At 34.2% G+C, this 19,279-nt stretch overlaps 1 protein-coding gene across 11 annotated transcripts in view; it reads left to right on the top strand.

Annotated features, from left to right (window-relative positions):
• Positions 1 to 8,270, top strand: part of PDS5B (PDS5 cohesin associated factor B) — a 270,172-nt gene extending 261,902 nt beyond the window's left edge. For 10 of the 11 annotated variants that reach the window (XM_059684439.1, XM_059684448.1, XM_059684441.1 and 7 more), the window contains 2 exons: positions 5,286 to 5,424; positions 7,408 to 8,270. In XM_059684439.1, coding sequence (XP_059540422.1) covers positions 5,286 to 5,424; positions 7,408 to 7,443 — 175 coding nt within the window. In that variant the 3' untranslated portion in view covers positions 7,444 to 8,270. Of the gene's footprint in view, positions 1 to 5,285; positions 5,471 to 7,407 lie in introns of all 11 variants that reach the window. The other variant, XM_059684446.1, reaches the window with a different exon arrangement.
• Positions 8,271 to 19,279: the final 11,009 nt, after the last annotated feature.

Genomic DNA, 19,279 nt, shown 5'->3' with positions numbered 1-19,279 from the left:
ATGTTGCCTGGGAAGTATTAACCCACCCGCTATATTCACCAGACCTTGCTCCTTCAGATTGCCACTTATTCCAATCGATGGCACATGCACTTTCTAAGCAGCACTTCAAAACATACAAAGGAGTAGAAAATTGGGTCTCTGAATGGTTTGCCTCAAAACAAGAAAAGTTCTATTGGAACAGTATCCACAAGTTACCTGAAAGATGGGGAAATGTGTAGCTAGCGATGGACATTACTTTGAATAAAGCACTTTTGATGTTTCTCTTGAAATTATCGTGTTTTCTTTGATTACAAAATCCGCCATTATTAACTGGTACACCTATTACAACAACTGGAAATCTAGTGGGACAACAGTGTAGTTCAACAAGGGAAATTCATAGCCTTACAAGCCTACCTCAAGAAACAAAAGAAACATCAAATAAACTATCTCACTTTTCACTTAAAGGACCTAGAAAAGGTAAACCAACAAAATCCAAAGTGAGTAGCAGGAAGGAACTAATAAAAATCAGAATGGAAATATAATTAGAAAACAACACAAAAGATCAATGAAACTACACTGGTTCTTTGTTAAGATAAACAACATTGGTAAACCCTCAACCAGAGTCATCATGAAAAAAAGACAAAGAACCCAAATAAAATCAGAAATGAAAGAGGAGAATTAAAAATGGACACAAATTCAAAAGATTATAAGAAAATATTATGAATAACTATAAATCTACAAATTGGACCATCTGGAAGAAATTTATAAGTTCCTAGAAGCTTACAGTCTTTTAAAATGGAATCAGGAAGGAACAAAATCTGAACAGACTGATTATAACTAATGAAATAGAAGCAGTAGTAAAAAAAAAAACACAAAAAAAAACAACTTCCAACAAACAACAGTCCTGAACTGGATGACTTCACAGGTGAATTTTATCAGACATTCAAAGACGAATTAATACCTATCCTTCTGAAACTATTCCAGAAAATTCAAGAAGAGGGACGATTCCCAAGCTCATTTTACGAAGCCATATTATCCTAATTTTAAAGCCAGATAAATACACTACAAAGAAAGAAAATTAAAGGCCAATATCCCTGCTGAACATAGATGCTAAAGTTACTTCAACAAAATATTAACAAACCAAGTTCAGCATTGCCTTAAAAGGATAATAACGTTTTGGTCAAGTGGGCATTTATTCCTGGGATGCAAGGTTGATACAACATCTGCAAATCAATTAAGGTGATACACCACATAAACAAAATGAAGGATAAAAATCATATCAATAGATGCTGAAAAAGCATTTGTTGTAATCCAGCATCTGTTTATTATTTAGAAAAAACTCAGCAAAGTGGGAATAGAGGCAACATACTCAGCTTTGAAGGTGACAAACCCACAGCCAACATTATACTGAACAGGGGAAAACTAAAAGTGTTTCCCTTAAGATCAGAAAACAAGACAGGGCTATCCACTTTCACCATTCTTCTTCAACAGTATGAACAGTCATAAAAACAGATGTGTATAGATGAATGGAACAGAATAGAGAACCCAGAAATAAGCCCATGCCTGCATGGTCAATTAATATTTGACAGAGGAAGCAAGAACATACAATGGGATAAAGACAGTCTATTCAATAAATCGTGTTGGGAAAATTGGAGAGGTACTTGCAAAAAATGAAACTAGACATCCACCTTACATCATATACAAGAGTAAACTCAAAATGGATTAAAGACTTAAATGTAAGACTGGAAACCATAAAATAGAAGACAATATAAGCAGTAAAATCTTGGATATTTATCTCAGGAACTAGAGGCCCGGTGCACAAATTCGTGGCCTGCAGGGATTGGGCTGAAACCCGCAGTCCAGCGCTGCCTGCAGCTCCTACCTGCCACTCCCGCTCATCCCGGCCCCACTATGCCTGCCACAGGCTCGCGCCTAATCAGTCCCAATTGGAAGAGGCTCGTGCTGCTGCAGCAGCAGAGCTCACCAGCCATGAGCCCTGCATATAGTGCCCTCCCAAGGTGAGTGGCCTGCGGGATTGGGCTGAAACCGGCCCTTGGACATCCCCCGAGGGGTCCCGTATTGCGAGAGGGTGCAGGCCAGGCTGAGGGACCCCACCGGTCCATGATCAGGCTGGGGAAGGACCGTGGGAGGCTCCAGGGCATGTCTGGCCCATCTCGCTCAGTCAGATCAGCCGGACCCCAGCAGCAAGCTAGGCTACCAGCTGGAGCATCTGCCCCCTTGTCAGTGCACGTCATAGCGACTGGTCAACCGGTCGACTGTCTGCCCCTTGGTCAGTGCACATCATAGCGAGCGGTTGAGCAGCCTTAACATATCATTAGCATATTACCCTTTAATTATATAGGATAATTTTTTCTGATATAGCTCCTTGGCAAGGGAAACAAATGGGACTGCATAAAACTAAAAAGGTTTTGCAATATCAAAGTCACCATCAACAAAATGAAAAGACAATCTACTGAATGGAGGTCATTTTTGCCAATAAGACATCTGATAAGGGGTTAATATCCAAAATGTAATAAAGAAATTATAAAACTCAACATCAAAAAATCAAACAATCCAGTTGAAAAATGGTCAAAATACCTGAATAGACAGTTCTCTAAAGTGGACATACAGATGGCCAATGGACATGTGAAAATACGCGCAATGTCACAAATCATTAGAGAAATGCAAATTAAAGAGAGTGAGATATCACCTCACACCTATCATCAGTAAGTCAACAAACAAGTGTTGGCAAGGATGTGGAGAAAAGGAAATCTTCATGCACTGCTGGTGGAAATGCAGATTGATGCAGCCACTATTGAAAACAGTATGGAGTGTACTCAAAAAATTAAATGTGAAACTGCCTTATAACCGAGGAATTCCACTTCTGGGTTTTTGTTCAAAAAAAACCCAAAGCACTAATTCAAAAGAATATATGCACCCATAAGTTTATTATAGCATTATTTACAATAGCCGGGATATGGGAGCAACCCAAATGCCCATGAAAAGGTGAGTGGGTAAAGAACATGTGATACAAATACACAATGGAACATTACTGTGAAAAAGAACAAAATCTTACCATTTGCAACAGCATGAATGGACCTAAAGGGTAATTATGCTCAGTGAAATAATTCAGAGAAATACCATATGATTTCACTTACATGTGGAAACCAAAGAGCAAACGAAAAAAGAAAGTGAAACATTCATAGATACAGAGATCAGACTAGTGGTTGTCAGTGGAGAGAGAGATTTGGGGGGGCGGGGGGAGGTGTGGAAAGGTTGAAGAGATTAAGAAGTACAAATTGGTAGTTTCAGAATTGTCACAGGGATATAAAATACAGCATAGAGAATGTAGTCAATAATGTATTAGGGGGGGAAATTTTGTAAAGCATAGGATTGTCTAATCACTATGCTGTACACCTGAAACCAATATAAAATAATACTGAAGTTAAACTGGAATGGAAAATTTTAAATAAATAAAATACTTTAAAATGCTTGGTTTTATCATGGATTGAACAATACATCTTTTGGTGTTTTTTTGTTTTTAATTTATTGATTTTAGAGAGAAAGGGAGAGGGAGAGAGAGGAAGGATAGAGAGAAACATCGATTTGTTGTTCCACTTACTTATGCAGTTATTGGTTGATTTTTATATGTGCCCTGACTGGGGATGGAACCCACAACCTTGGTGCATTGGGCAGATTCTCTAACCAACTGAGCTACCCAGCCAGGGTTGAACAATACATCTTTTGGATTGCTTATAGAAGTGGTAACATAATATTCTTAATTTTAAAAAATATTTCTCAATAGGGATACATTTTATTAAATAGTGGTATCATATATTTTTGATTACCTTGTATGTTTTAGAGAATACTAATTGCTAGGCAATATAATAGCACAAAACACATTCTTGTCCTCCTGCAACTTAACCATGTAAATGGGCATGCAGTTGTAAAATAATCACATGTAAATATGAATTCTAATTTTTTTATATGTGCACCGCAGGAAAAACTTAGGCTGCTATAAGAATGTAATGGGAGAGCTGGGAAATCAGGAAAATTTTCTCTTGAGAAAGTGTAAAGTTGATTCCTTGAGAATAGTAGTAATTAGACTAAAGTTCAGGGAAAAGAACATTTTAGGTGGCGGGATCACTGTATTTGAAGTTTATGAAGTGGGAAAAATATTGTCAAAATTGAAAGATGGCAAGAGTTGGCTGGGTTGTAGTTGTGAGGAATTGGCAAGTGGAAGGAGATTCAAAAGGAGAGAGGTAGGCAAGAATTGTTTGCAGGGCCTTATGTACCATGTTAAGAGGTAGTTATCCTGGGGAGTGATATCAGCTGTGTTTACGTTTTTAAAGGATTATTTTGTTGGTTAAAGTTCCATACTAGTGGGGGGTGAGGGGGGAGAGATTAGGTATTGGAATCCAGGGACTCCTACTGAGATAGACTAGTAAGCCAGGACTAGGGAAACTAAGAAAAATAGTTATACATCAATTTGCAGCCATCTAGTATATCCTGACAATCTTCTCTAAACCAAGGACACTTAAGAGTAAATGGTTTAGCCCTGGCCAGTGTAGTTCAAGTTAGACTAAGTTAAGAGAATAAATCTCATTTTAGTACATCACCAAAAAAATTTTAAAAAAAGATTACTTTGTTAAGAGAAGAACCAAGAGATGAGAATATTTGGAAATACGTAGTAGCATTAGAAGTGGAGTGAAGTGAATCGGTTTGAGGTTTCCTTATAAATTGAATCTTTAGGGCCAGATAAAGAGTGGTATACTATTATGGAAGACTCTGGATTTTCTACTTTGAGCAGCTCAGTAGATATAAATGCCTTTCACTATTTGGGAAAGATTTTTAAAAAAGCAGAATCTGAGTTATGTTTTTAATTCCTTTATGGTGTTGGTCTCAGTCACACTTATTTTTTTGTTACTTGGTAGATGTTTGTATGTAAGATTCTAGATTGAACACTATTTTAGGGTTCAGAGTATAAGAAAAATATTTCCACCCTGACCAGTTGTTTGGGTATTGTCCAGTGCACCAAAAGGTTGCCAGTTCGATTCCTGGTCAGGGCACTTATCCAGGTTGTGGCTCAATCTCTGGTAGGTGTGCAGTAGGCGCCTGATCAATGTTTCCCTTTCACATCAATGTTTCTCCCTCTCCCTTTCTCTCTAAGAATCAGTAAAAATATTTTTTTAAATATTTTCTTATAAGGTTATTAAGGATAAAAATGAAAATCTGAGAATTCATGAGATATTTAAAGCATTCCCTCTACTGCATGTTCATTGTATTTTACATGTGTTTTACTCTAGCCGTGCAGGACGCTCCAAACAAGCAGCCACTAAAGAAAATGATTCAAGTGAAGAAGTAGATGTGTTTCAGGGTTGCTCTCCTGTCAATGATGATATTCCACAGGAAGAAACAGAAGAAGAGGAAGTTTCTACAGTAAATGTATGTTTTTATTAAAATGCCATGTGTGATAGTGATAACCGGAAAGGTGAGCTGAGGGTTTTCCCAGGGGTCATATCTTGCAACGCTGAAGAATGAACTCCGCGGACCAGAAGATTTAAGCAAAAGTGTGGAAAATTACAAGCAGATTCAGACTCCCCTCACGGGGAGGGGGGCCCTAATAATGGGCTGCCCCCTTAAAGCCTTGTAGTCCAGGGGCATATATTTGCTACAAGTCTGCTTCATGTCTGCCTGTGTCTTCACCTGATTGATTCCCTCAATTGTTCTTGCCCAGAAACGGGCCTGAACTTTCCATTTCTGTGTGTTCTTTCTCTGTACCTATGCTGAACTTCCTGTTTCTATGCATTCATACACCTTGTTGCTGCAAGCCCTCACTTGTTTTCCCATGCCTCTGGCTTTGAGTCCAGAAACATTTTATTATTTCTGCTTTGTTGGTTTCTGTGATTAGGCTGGCTCAAACTGCCATGTCTACCCCTGCCTATATTCCACCTGGCTTTGTTTTCCACTGTACCTGTCTGTCTGCATTTCAAGTTAACCCTCTCAATAGTATGGAATATAGAAATAGGGTTGGTAAATATTTGGTCACATCTTTTTAGTATTTGATGTTTCTTATAATTCTAAATACATAGTTTTTTCTTCATTAGTTTAGCATTCTGTCCTCTACCAGCTTGTATAATGCAGAAGACATCTTTTATGGAAATCTAAAACTGAGTGAGAATAATGAATGTAGCCTAGTGCAAGTGCAAATGTCAGGTTTAAACTGATGTGGAAAAGAACAAGTACCAGTATGATACTGACACTTAAGGCATTTTTATACCTTGATTTTTAGAGTGCTGATATCTGTTAAATATACTCTTATTTATGTTTCATTACTTTTTGTTTGAATTTCAAAGTAGAAACTCGAAATTAGTCAATCATAATAAAATCATAGTTTTTACTAAAATCAGCCTTTGGAATTCATAACATTGGTAATAGACACTTTTTTTTTTTAACAAAAGTAGGAATGTGGAACTTACTGAGGTACTTTTTTTATTTTTTAAGTAATGAATTGTTTTATTTTTTAAGTAAATGAAATGCCATTTAACATATTTCAGATATTTTACTATGGAGGAAATATAAACAGTTAAGTAAGAGCTGTTCTCTTGGTAATACTAATGCTGAATCTTTGGATCAGCTCAGTCAGCCATCTTATTTGAGAAATCAGTGTACTGAGATCAAGTCCCAGAGTTGATCCCCACTTCTCTGACCTATTTAAAATATAATTAGCTCTTCAATCTTTGGCAGAATTCATTTATGTGAATGGATTAACACTACAGAAAAATGTGCTGCATTGTGGTCTCAAACTAGCTGAGCTTCTTTCTTAACAGGTTTTTTGGGGATGTAAAAATAAGGTGAACGAGTCTCTGATATCTTCATCAAAGAAAAACTATACTGTTAATTAAATTAAAATACTGTCCTTTTTATATTCCTCTTGTTTGAACTAAAGTTTTATGCTTTCATTACCTATTGCCAATTAATGGGAATGTGTCTGAATTTTAGCTTACTTATATGTATTTGATAGGATCTAAACTCAATAACTATTTTCCCAGAAAGACAGCTATAAGCCTAAGTTCATAAGTGTCAAATTTTGTCTTATCACAGAAATATAAGTAAAAATATGACATTTGCCATTATTTTACTTGCTGTCTACATAGACTTCTGATCATTTGTTTTTAAAGTTATTAAATAGAAAAGGAATGATTTTTCCTTGCTATTCTGGGAAAAGCTGTTTATGAACATTCAAATATTATATAGGTCTAAATAAGTGATGCAACAAGTTAAAATAGGAGAAAGGTTTCAAGGAGAGAAAAGCAAAGAAAATCAGGACCAAGTAAGAATAATAATTGGTTAAAAAATTAGTATAATTGCTATGTCTAATAAATGTGTCCCCATTTTAATTAAGCATCTGATGATTTTTCTTTTAAGGTACGGCGGAGAAGTTCTAAAAGAGAAAGGCGATGAACAAATGTAATAATTTCTATGTGAACACTTAAAAAATCATTTTTCATCAAGCTTGAGGCTGAATAAAACCTTTAATACACAAAATGGGACTGCTGAAGAGTGGACAGTTGGACCTCCCTTTGATGACCTCATATATTTGTGGTCACACTTTAGCCATACACATGGTGATAACATTGACTTGTGAAAGTGTAATTTGCTATGGCTATGTAGAAATAAACTAAAGAAGAAACTTGTAAATATATTTTTCCTTTTTTTTTTAATGTTTCTGACTTCTAGTGTGCTTGTATAGCTTTTATCTGTGGCTTTAAACTGACAGTACCCAACTGTTTATTGGATCTATTGCTTTGAAAAGAGTTTGTTAGGATAGATCTTAAGCAGTCATCTGTCAGTATTTGTATTTGTATACTCTGCAGTTTTACTGTGAAAAAATTATTTTTCAACAAATGGTGTCATTTTCTTGATGTCACTATTGGTTGGAGAGTTAAATGGTCTCTTTCCCGTGTGTATCTTACCTAGTGTTAACCCCTAGGCACCCTTAACCTTCAGAGGTGCTAAATCATCTGCTATTACACCTGAACGATGCCTCTGATGGGAGGAAACCACACAAATTGTGAAATACTCCTGAAGTTGATTATTTTACACCTCAGTATTGGTCCCAGAATTTTCTGGCCTTCTATGGCAATGAAAATTTTAAGAAAAAAGATTTAAAATATTTTAATTTTAAAGAATGTGTTATAAAATAATGTACTAAAATCTTTATCCCATTTTATCATCCCTTTTCAGTTCATATACTCTACTGTATCAATAAAATTCTGTAATTTGAATTAGTTTTTAATAGTCTAGAATGTTATTGTGTATAGCTATTTCCTCTTGAACGTGTTCAGAAATGCAAATTATTACACTATAATATAAAATCTGATATATACACATTAGAAAAGTTTCAGTTCTTCATAACAATGTAAAGGTAATCAGAAAGAAAAAAGTTTTATTGATGCAGTGTGTCTTTATAAGGCTGTTCTTGAAAACAAGAGTTTTGTATTTTATAGTGAGTTGCATGTTTATGAAAAAAATGCTAAAATTGGAATGTGCTCTTTTCTGTAAATTCATATTTAGTTATAGTATATGATAGATTGCCCCATAACATAGTTTTCATCAAGAGTTTATTATTGTTTTTTATTTTGGAGCCAAAAACATTGTTTTGGGAGGAAGGACAAAGTGGGAGTGATATGTCGAACTACATGAGCTACTGTAGTAGGTATTACAGTCTCATGAACTTTTTAAATGAAATTCCACTTTGTCCTGATTGGGAAAAGTGGAAATTTATTTGGACTTAGAGATGATCTTTTCTTTATGGTAAGCTGCAAAATTATATAAACAAATTACATAAGACAGTATACTTTTACAGTTTTGTAAACTGTATTTTGAACCAAAACTTATAGGTTGTTACTTTATGTGTAGCCAAATTCATTTTAGTATTTCAGGTGCTGTTTTTTTCTTTTTTCATGGTTAACATCAGAAAGAAAATCATATTCTAACTTGTTAAATTTATCACATTGAATAATGGAGCATTTTCATGTAACACACTATTATGTTTAAGATATATTTCCAAGATTGGTGATAATAGATGAGGGATATAATAAAGAAACTATTTTGGAAAATGACATTTTACTATTTTCCAATGCATATCACAATTAATGTGATTATTATTTTTTTAGAGATTTCTCCATGTTAATGAAACTGCCTTTTATTTTTAAAAAATGTTTTTATTTGTGTCTTAATCTCTCAATATTTAGCTGTTCTTTATTTACAGCAGTACTGACACCAGTGATTATGGGAGGCTGCTATATATCAAGGCAGCTAATGTTGGACCAAGATACATTGGTTTTTAAACATTTCATTAGCTCAGTTCTCCCATCACGCTGTTTCTATTTCAGCAGTACAAAGGCATGTTTATAAATCTATAAAATAAGAATAAAGGATAGCTTTGTATTTTTGTCATTGACTAAATTGCACCAGGAATATTTATGGAAGTATATCTTTAAGACCATTTTATAAAACAACAACAACAAAAATGGTTGTGGAGGATTTTTATTTGCATGATCATAGTTAAGCAGATTTCATTGTACATTAATTCGTACATCAGATCACAAAAATGTTCATTGTAGATTCTGTTTAATGGCAATGAGTCTGTGATTTTCTTACACATATGTTCCCTTTTGGGAGAATTATGATGTAAATTTTCCATTTTTCAGTAGAAAAATAGGTGCAATAATTATCAAAATTTTGATGTCCTGTGTCTTCATCTTAAGGGATTATCTTATTATGGTTAAACTTAACATTTCATGTACTAACATTTGGAGAGCCACATACCATAACTGAAGTAAAATTAAGTATATATAAATTAATTACTAACAGTGGTTAGCAAGCTCTTCAGTGATAATGTTCATTTTGAAATATGTACTGTAAAAAAATTGAGAAAATACTTAACTCACTGTAACAAGTTCCATTATTAAAATCTTGTGATTCTTTAGTGAGGTTATCTTGCTTTACTCTGTGGCAAATCCATTTAATCTACATTATAATAAAATTTCTTGCTGCAGTGCAACAAGAAGCTTTTTCAGTGATCTCCACTGTATATGTAAATTACAAATGTGGCTATAAAACTTGTTCCAGGTATTATAGGTTGAATTACATTCTGTATCACCTTATAACTTATAAGTATGATTTTTAAGATTTCCTTTTTGCCCACTTGAAAAATGTCAGGAATTTAAGAATTTGTTTAACTTAGGTATACCTATCTCCTTTACCATATAGTATTATGTCACCATAATGAACAATTGGTATTTAGATAAATAACCAACTTTCAGACACATTATTGGATTTTCTGTGAAGTTGAATAAACATGAAAGCTACTATATAATTGTACTATTTTATTTATGTGAATCTATGTACCTACATATATTTAAATATTTTTAATTAATGAAGAAAGGCAAATTTTAATGATTTTTAATTTTGGAGCCTTTGTTTTATGAAGAGAAAATAATATTTCCCACTAACATTTTTTCAAACTTTTTGTTTAAACTTCTTATGCAATATCTTGGCTGGCAGAGATTTACTAAATATTGTTTAAGTGAAAGGATTGCATAACTGAAGAAAATAAATGTATAATATAAACTTTAAAAGTAAGAACTAAGAAAAATTATTAAGGGCAGTTTTATTAATTTATTCAGCAAATATTTATTGAGTGCATACTATGTTCTGGGCTAGTAATGGAGAATAAAGTTTTATCAAGACAGAATAAGCCCCTGCCCTTGGTAAGCTTATATTCTCTACAGGGATGGTGGGAGAATAAGGAAACAATAGTCTATAATAATAAAAGGGTAATATGTTAATTAGACCGGACGTCCTTCCTGACAAAGCCAGGGCCGGAGGGAAGCCAGCCCGGGTCCCGGTGCTGGAGGGAAGCCAGTGCCTGCAGGGGGGAAGGAAGGCCTACTCTTACACAAATTTTCGTGCATCGGGCCTCTACTTAAATTTGTAATGTCCGATTGTGAAAAGTGGTAGAGAGTAAAAATTGGAGAAGCTATGTTGTATACTCTGAAGCTATATTATTCAGTACATACAATCTAAGATACCTTTTTGATAAAGTGACATTTTTATAATTTTAAAATATCACTTGGTATCTGTATGAATATTTCATGTCAACTTTGATAATAATATAGCCATACCAGTTTTGTTTTAGCTATTGTTTGCATGACAAAACTTTTTCTGTCCTTTCATTTTCAACAAATGTTCGTTCCATTTAAAGTGTGTGTTGTGTAACATTTTATACTTTGGTATTGTTATTTTATCCAATCTTAGAATCTTTCTTCTTTAATTACATTGTTTGAACTACTTACTTTTAGTGTAATTATTGATATTGTAGGTTTTAAGCCTACCTACCATCTTCTATTTATTTTCTTTTTCCAATCTTTTCTTTATTCATAAATTTTCTTTCTTTTGGCTCAGTAAATTGCCTCTTACTATTTTATCTCTTCTGTTAGCTTTTTAGTTATGCCTGACTATATCTTTTTAGTGATTACTCTATAGATTGATTATGTTTGAATTATAGTCTATTATATTAATGCTTTTATTACCTCCTGAACAATCCAAGAATTTTAAAACAGTTCAATTCTATTTTCTGCCTTTCCACTCTTTGTGCTATACTTATATATTTTGTGGTTACAAATGCCATGATATTGTTTCTTTAATTAGTATTCTTTCTGCATGTGTATGTGTGTGTTTAATTATAGTTTTTTGCTTCCATCTTAATTTTCCTTCAGCATGAACAACTTCTTTTAGTATTACATATAATGCAGGTCTGGTGGCAGTTAACTTAATCAGATTTTGTTTGAAAGTCTTAATCACACCTTTATTTTTGAAGGGTATTTTTATTGGCTACAAAAATCTAGATTGGTAATTTTATTTATTGGGCATTTAAGTTATTCCATTCTTCTGGATTTCATATTTTCTGTTGCAAAGTGAGTCAGAAACCTTTTTACTATTTGTAGATAATGTGTCTTTTTTTCTGGCTACTTTTAGGATTTTCTCTTTATCTTTGTTTTCAGTAGTTTGACCATAATGAACCTACTTATGGTTATAAACATTTTATCTTGCTTGGGGTTTACTGAGCTCTTGAATCTGTGATTGATGTATCGTATCAGTTTTGAAAAATTCTTGTCCATTATCTTTTCACATGACTTCTACTCTATTATTGTTTCTCTCTTTTTCACACTTCATTGTAAATATATTATACTCTTTGTGTCCCATATGCTTTTTATTTTCTTCATTCTTTCCACTCTTTTTCCTCTGTCTGCTTCATTTTGATATTTCCATTAAGCCATCTTCAGATTTACCAATTTTACCTTCTGCCATGTCCAGTTTTCCATTTAACCCATACAGTTAGTTAATTTCAAATATTATATATTTTAGTTTTAGAATATTTAATTGTATAGATTTTCTCTATTGAAATCTCCATCTTCCTATTCTCTTATTTTTATAACATAGCTGACAAAGATTTGAATTATGTAATGCCAATATCTGAATCATCTCTGGATCTGATCCTGTTGTCTGATTCTTTTATTTTTTTGATTATCAGTCACATTTGTCCAGCCATACTTATTTCTCCCTTGTAATTTTTTTTCTTTTATGCAGGACTGTGTGTACAAAAGAACCAAAGATGTGAAGTTGATGTAATGCACACACACACACACACACACACACACACACACACACTTCCCAGAAGAGGATTTGTCTTTTCTGTTAGGCCTTATAGAGATTGATCACTTCAATCTACGGCACTAGGTTTGAGTTTCAATTTTAGTTAGACTTAGTCCACAAATTTCAAAAGTCTTTAGGGTAAGACTTGTGTTATAGACAGACCTTTAGCATGGCAAGGCTGCAGGAGATTCCATTCAGCCTTTCCAGCCTAGCCTCTCAGTGGGAAGGCTATTTTATATAGAATAGCCAAAGAAGGTTCTTTGTAATTTTTTTTTTAATCCTCACCCGAAGATATTTTTTCATTGATTTTTAGAGAGAGGGAAAGAGAAATAACTGTGTGAGAGAAACACATCGACTGACTGTCTCCAGCACGCACTGCGATCAGGGAGGAGCCCGCAACCGAGGTACGTGCCCCTGACCGGAATCAAACCCGGGACCCTTCGGTCTGTAGGCCGATGCTCTATCCACTGAGCCAAACCTACTAGGGCCAAAGAAGGTTCTTTGAAAAGAGAACATCTAAGTATGGACTTTAAGGATCAAGACATATGCCAACCTGGGGCGGGGAGTATCACTGGCAGAGGGAAGAGCATATACAAAAGTCTTTAAGAAAGAATGAACTTTGAGTACATCAGGGATTTCAGGAAGGATAAGGTTTCAAGTAAAAGTGACCAAGGGATAAAGAGGTAGGAAAGGAAGAAGAAAACAAAGAGAATATACCTGTATGCCTCTTGGGAGTTTGCTCAAAGTTCGATGGGAATCCATTGTAGGGTTTTGAGTAGAAGAGAGGCAAGATCTGACACTTTTTTTAATTTTTAAAAATACTGGATTCAACATATTCAAAATTGAAGGTATAACTTTTCCAAATCTGATGTTCATATATCTGAAAATAGAACTAGTAATGCAATCAGAAATTTAGAAGTTACTCTGATTCCTCACCCCCATATCAAGTCCTATTGAATTTACCTCCTGATTATTCCTGCAACTTTTCTACTTTTTTTTTAAATTCAATATATTGGGGTGGCATTGGTTAAATAAGGCCATACAGGTTTCAAGTGTACATTTCTCTGATACATGATCTGTGTAGTGCATTGTGTGCCCATACCATATATTTGACTCCTTTTACTACTTCCCACCACCTTCCCTCTGATAGCCACGATATTGCTGTCTTTGTCTATGAGTTTCAGTTTTATATCCCACATATGAGTGAAAGTATATGGGTCTTAGCTTTTTCTGACTAACTTATTTGGCTTAGCATAATATTCTCAAGGTCCATGTTGTCACAAATGGCAGTATTTCATCGTTTCTTATGGCTAATATTCCATAGTATATATGTACCACAGAAGATGTGAAAGTTTTCTACTTCTTTTCACTAGTGTAATCACCTTTAAGTTCTCAGTTCTTTGCCTTTGTACTGGTCTGCTGACATTTACTCTTGCTTGACCTCAAATTCATGTTCACAGTGAAGCTACACAATTGTGAAAGAGTGATCTCATGTATCCCCAGCAGCAGCAGCAACAAAAACAGTATAACCCCTACAACCCTGTAGCAGTTTACCATTGCATTTAGAATAATGTGCACTACAAAGCACTGCATCTTTGGTCACTTCTAGCCAGTCTCTTCATCACCTGTGCCAGCTACACTATTCTTTCAGTCCCTTGTACCTAGTTGCCAGAGGTATTAGAGTGCATATAAAGGTATATAGACACCAGTAAGATAAAGCATATTCCATAAGCTATGCCTAGAGCACTCTTCCTCTGCTACATCTAGTTATTTCCTACTCATTTTCCCTAAGGATGCCTTTCTTGATTGTCCATGAACGGGACACACTGCCACCCACAGCCCCACCCCCACCCCCCAACACACACACACACACACACACACACACACACACACTATTATGTGCCCTCTTAGTTTACTTCTCCCGTTAGCACTTAGCACAATCTCACTGCCTCCAGTATGGTCAACTACATGAAGACAGAGAAGGTATTTGTTTTTGTTTACTAGTCTATTTCTAGCTCTCAGCACTAGTACTCAAAAATGTTGATAAACAAAATTATGTTATTAAAATGTAGATAAATAACATATCTTATGAAGGAACCTGATAATTTGTTTACAAATATCTCACGTGGTTCTATAGCTCTGTGTGGTAATTGATGGCATGCCCAAAGACCAGAGATTGTGATTTATTCAAGGTTCCTCGTTGCTAAAATGGTAGCTGAGGTTTTGATCAAATGTTTTATTCCAGAGCCATACTCTTTCTGTATGCACCTCAAATATTAATCATCAAATCAACATTGAATGAGTAAATATTAATAACTTTTAAAGAAGTAATAACAATACTGATATTGTGTTGGGATTTTTTAGTCAAGTGGATGAACATATTAGGCACATTTAATTGGATAGTCTGCTACCTGTGTCCCTGCATTATTTCCCATTGTGAGAAACACATATTATGAACATTTTACAAATAAACTTAGATTTGCCCAAAGGTAACAAAGTAGAAACAATCATTGATTTGGACTAGAATTCAAATGACTTAGTTAAAACTGCTTTCTATTTATTGAAAGCATATAAAATGTTTTAGACTGAGGTCTTAGAAAGTGATGGATAAAAGTACAAATATGTTATATAATATAAATTCTTGAGCTAATAAGTTTAACTGGGTTCACTATATAGTTGCATTAAGCCCCTGGGTGCCTATACTTAACCATGTATAAAACTTGTGAGAGGAGGAAATACTGTTAGCACTTTTTAGATGGTATGTGAATGTTTGGGTGTTGAATACATACCAGATTAGGTTCATTTGGTAACTGATATCAGTTTGGCTAAAGTGGAGAGCCTTTTGGGGGTTTTTTTGTTTTTGTTTTTGTTTTTTAATTTGTTTTATTGCTTAAAGTATTACAAAAAGTGGTACATATGTCTCTTTTTCCCCCTTGCCCTTCCCCTGGCCTCCCCTTACCCCCCCCAGTGTCTTGTGTCCATTGGTTATGCTTATATGCTTGCATACAAGTCCTTCAGTTGATCTCTTACCACCACCACCACCACCACGATCCCCCCGCCCAACCTCCCTGGCCTTCCCGCTATAGTTTGACAGTCTGTTCGATGCTGCTCTGCCTCTATCTATTTTTGTTCATCAGTTTATAATGGTCTTAATTATCCATAAATAAGTGAGATCATTTGGTATTTTTCTTTCATTGACTGGTTTATTTCACTTAGCATAATGCTCTCCAGTTCCATCCATGCTGTTGCAAATGGTAAGAATTCCTTCCTTTTTACAGCAACGTGTAGTATTCCATTGTGTAGATGTACCACAGTTTTCTAATCCATTCATCTGTTGATGGGCTGTTTCCAGATCTTAGCTATGGTAAATTGTGCTGCTATGAACATATTTGTGAGGAGATTTCCTTGCAAAAGTAGTTTAGCAGAACATTGTGTAGGTCTTTGAATTTCAAAGCTAGCTAGCTAAGGGTGCCACTGACAACAGCTTTTGCAGAAGAATGAAGATAAGGAAACAACTTTTAACATGGCAGTTTTTAAAGAATAAATTAAAAAGGGAGAAGATAGAAACAACACAGACATTCAGAGTAAAATATGAAAATAACTCCTCAGTTCAGTAGATTAGAATTTTAGTCTGTCACTTTCTCACATATACAGGGTGTCCAAAAAAAAAGTATATACACTTTAACAGCTGATAGCTCAATTTTGAAAAAATATATATATATTAATAAACACTGCTTTTATAATTATTCAAAGTGTGTATATATTTTTTGGGGACGCCCTATAAATTTTTTTGTTTTTATGTAAGGATCATACTGTACCTTTCCGTAGTTTTTCCTCTACTTAATGTTTCTACAGAGCTATCAGCACATGAGTTTATCTTGCTCTTTTAACAGTTGCATAATACCCATTGTCTAGACATGCCATGATTTGATTAGTCACTGTTCTGTGGATGGACTTTTGGGTTATTTGCATTTGCACTTTTACAAACAATGCAGTAAATGATCATCCCTTGTATATGTCTTTGTGCTGGAGTGCCAGATTTCCTGTCAGAAACAGATTCCTATTCAGAGAATTGTGGAGTTCCTTTCACACTGTACTGTATAGCCTTCTTCATTAAGCCCCTTGGGATCCTATACTTGGGTGCTAAAGTGCTTTCTAAAAAAGTCCACCGATTAATGCTGTTTTTTATTTTTATCAACCCAGTGGATACAAAATTACTTAGTTTTCATTTGCATTTCTTCAATTACAAATGAAACAGCATTGTTGCCTGTTTCCATTTTGATTTGCTGTTTCTAGTCTATGAATTATTTGTTCATATTCTTTGCCCATTTTTCTCTTTAGTTGTTAATCTTTTTATTGCTTATATCTGGGTACAAAGGGATGGGTTATAGACTTTAGCCACACTAGTATATTTTATTTCTTATAAAAAGGTACTGCAGTTTTGGACAGGCATATATGCTAAAAGTGGACTTACTATTTTTTGAGCTCTTCAAGTATTCTCACATTATTCTCTTGTTAAATATGTGGAAGATATCTTGTAGTGATTTTTTTAAAAATGGTATCTTTGCCCTGGCTGGTGTTTCTCAGTGGTTAGGGCATTGGCCTGTGCACTGAAGGGTAGCCAGTTCCATTCTGATCAAGGGCACATACCTAGGTTGTAGGTTTGATCCCCGACCCAGGTCAGGGCATGTGCAGAGGAGGCCAATCAATGTGTCTCTCTCACATTGCTGTTTCTCTCTTCTCTCCATCCTTCCCCCACTCCTTTCCACTCTCTGAAAATCAATGGGATTAAAATTCTGGTGAAGATTAAAATTTTAAAAAAGTTTTTTTTCTATCATATTAAGAAATTTTTCCTCTTTGTGAGCTCAAATCTATCAGTATTTTTCATTATGGCTTCTGGGTTCTGTGCTTACAAGATTTTCAAAGTATTATCCTATTCTAATACTTGTACTTTTTTATTTTACATTAAATCAATTCATCTGGAGACTAATTTTGTATTTTGTGTATAATTGTGCTCTAACTTAATTTTCCCTTAAGTGTATACTATTTTTAACACAGTTTATTTTATAGTTCCTCTTATCTCCACTGGTTTAAAATGACACAGGTATCATGAATTAAATGTCTTCATCTATCTGGATCTGTTTCTGGATTCATTTTATTGATCTATTTGTCTATGTGTATACCAACATCTAATGTAATTGTTATATCTATATTATATGCTTTTATACTTGGTCTGAAGATGTCCCCTAAGTTTTAATTTTAACAATGTCTTATTATTTTTTACTGTTCTTGTTATTTTCTCTATAATACTGAGTAGACCCACTAAGACAGGTCTTTTAAAAGATCTTCCCTTCAATATAGTTTTATTATTTTCTTCATAAAAATGGACTTTTCATCTTTTATAAAGACTTTATGAACTTTATAGCTAAGATTTTTATTGTTTACATTATTTTCTAATTAGTTATACCTGCTATAAGTTTTCAGCCATTTTGCTGGACTTTTATTAGTTATAATAATTTTTTCAGTTAATTCTCTTGGATTTGTTAGCCAGATAACATTCTACAAATAGTTTTGTCGGTATTATTTCAAATTGTTCTGATAGTTATATATCAAGCTTTTCTGGTATAATTATGTTAGTTGGCACCACCAGATCATTGTTAAATAGAATGCTCTGTCTTTTCCCAGTTTAAGAAAAATTTTAATTTTGTTTAATCAGGGTTATTAAAAAATAAAATTGGGCATGTGTGTTGTATTTCATGTTTTCATGGCAGTTTATGTTTTAAAAAAATGTATTAATGTAATGAATTATATTTAAAGATTTCATATATAGAATCATCTTTTCTTTGTTAGGATTAACCCAGTTTGGTCATGCTACTAGACTGAGCATGAGAACATTTTACTCCATATCCTTATATTCATGTTGAGCGGTGAAGTTGGTTTATGATTTTTTTCTTATGTTATCCTTATTTTAATATTGGTATAAGGGGTTTTGCCAACCTTCTAGAATGAGTTGGAAGCCTATTCATATTTTCCTATGAAATAGTTTATTTACTATAAGAGTTATTTACTTCCTGAAATCTTGACAGAGTTCACATTTTAAATTGTATATGGTTTCTAATTAAACATTTTTTAAGTGTTCAATTAAAAATATTTTACACATCCAGGAAATAATATAGTAGAGTATCATGATCTCATTATCCAGCAGGTTTCAGTTTTCACTTGCTCACCCCATCCCTACATGCACGTTGTCTCCCTGTGAGTGAGCAGGAAAATCTTGGGAATGTTTAGCAAGTAATGTTTCTTTACCGTATTTTAAGTATAAACATTCCATAATTGTGTCACAGATACTGTGAAGTGATAGAAATTGTATATGTCCCTTTGTGGAGTGGATAAGCTCATATTTAGTACATGTGCTATAAAAATTGCACCCATTTTTTGTCTTTAAAAAGAAATACAATGTTAAAGAGGTGTGGCTAAACCTTATAACCTCTTTCTGTTCTTCCTCCCTTTTATACCTGATATTAATGTGTATCATTCCCATGCATGTTTTCATCTTCAATTTACATGTGTGTATTTT

Source organism: Myotis daubentonii, chromosome 2 (assembly GCF_963259705.1).
Source record: "Myotis daubentonii chromosome 2, mMyoDau2.1, whole genome shotgun sequence".
Taxonomy (NCBI): domain Eukaryota; kingdom Metazoa; phylum Chordata; class Mammalia; order Chiroptera; family Vespertilionidae; genus Myotis; species Myotis daubentonii.
The sequence above is the reverse complement of the archived record's forward strand: the minus strand, read 5'-3'. Positions and strand labels throughout refer to the sequence as shown.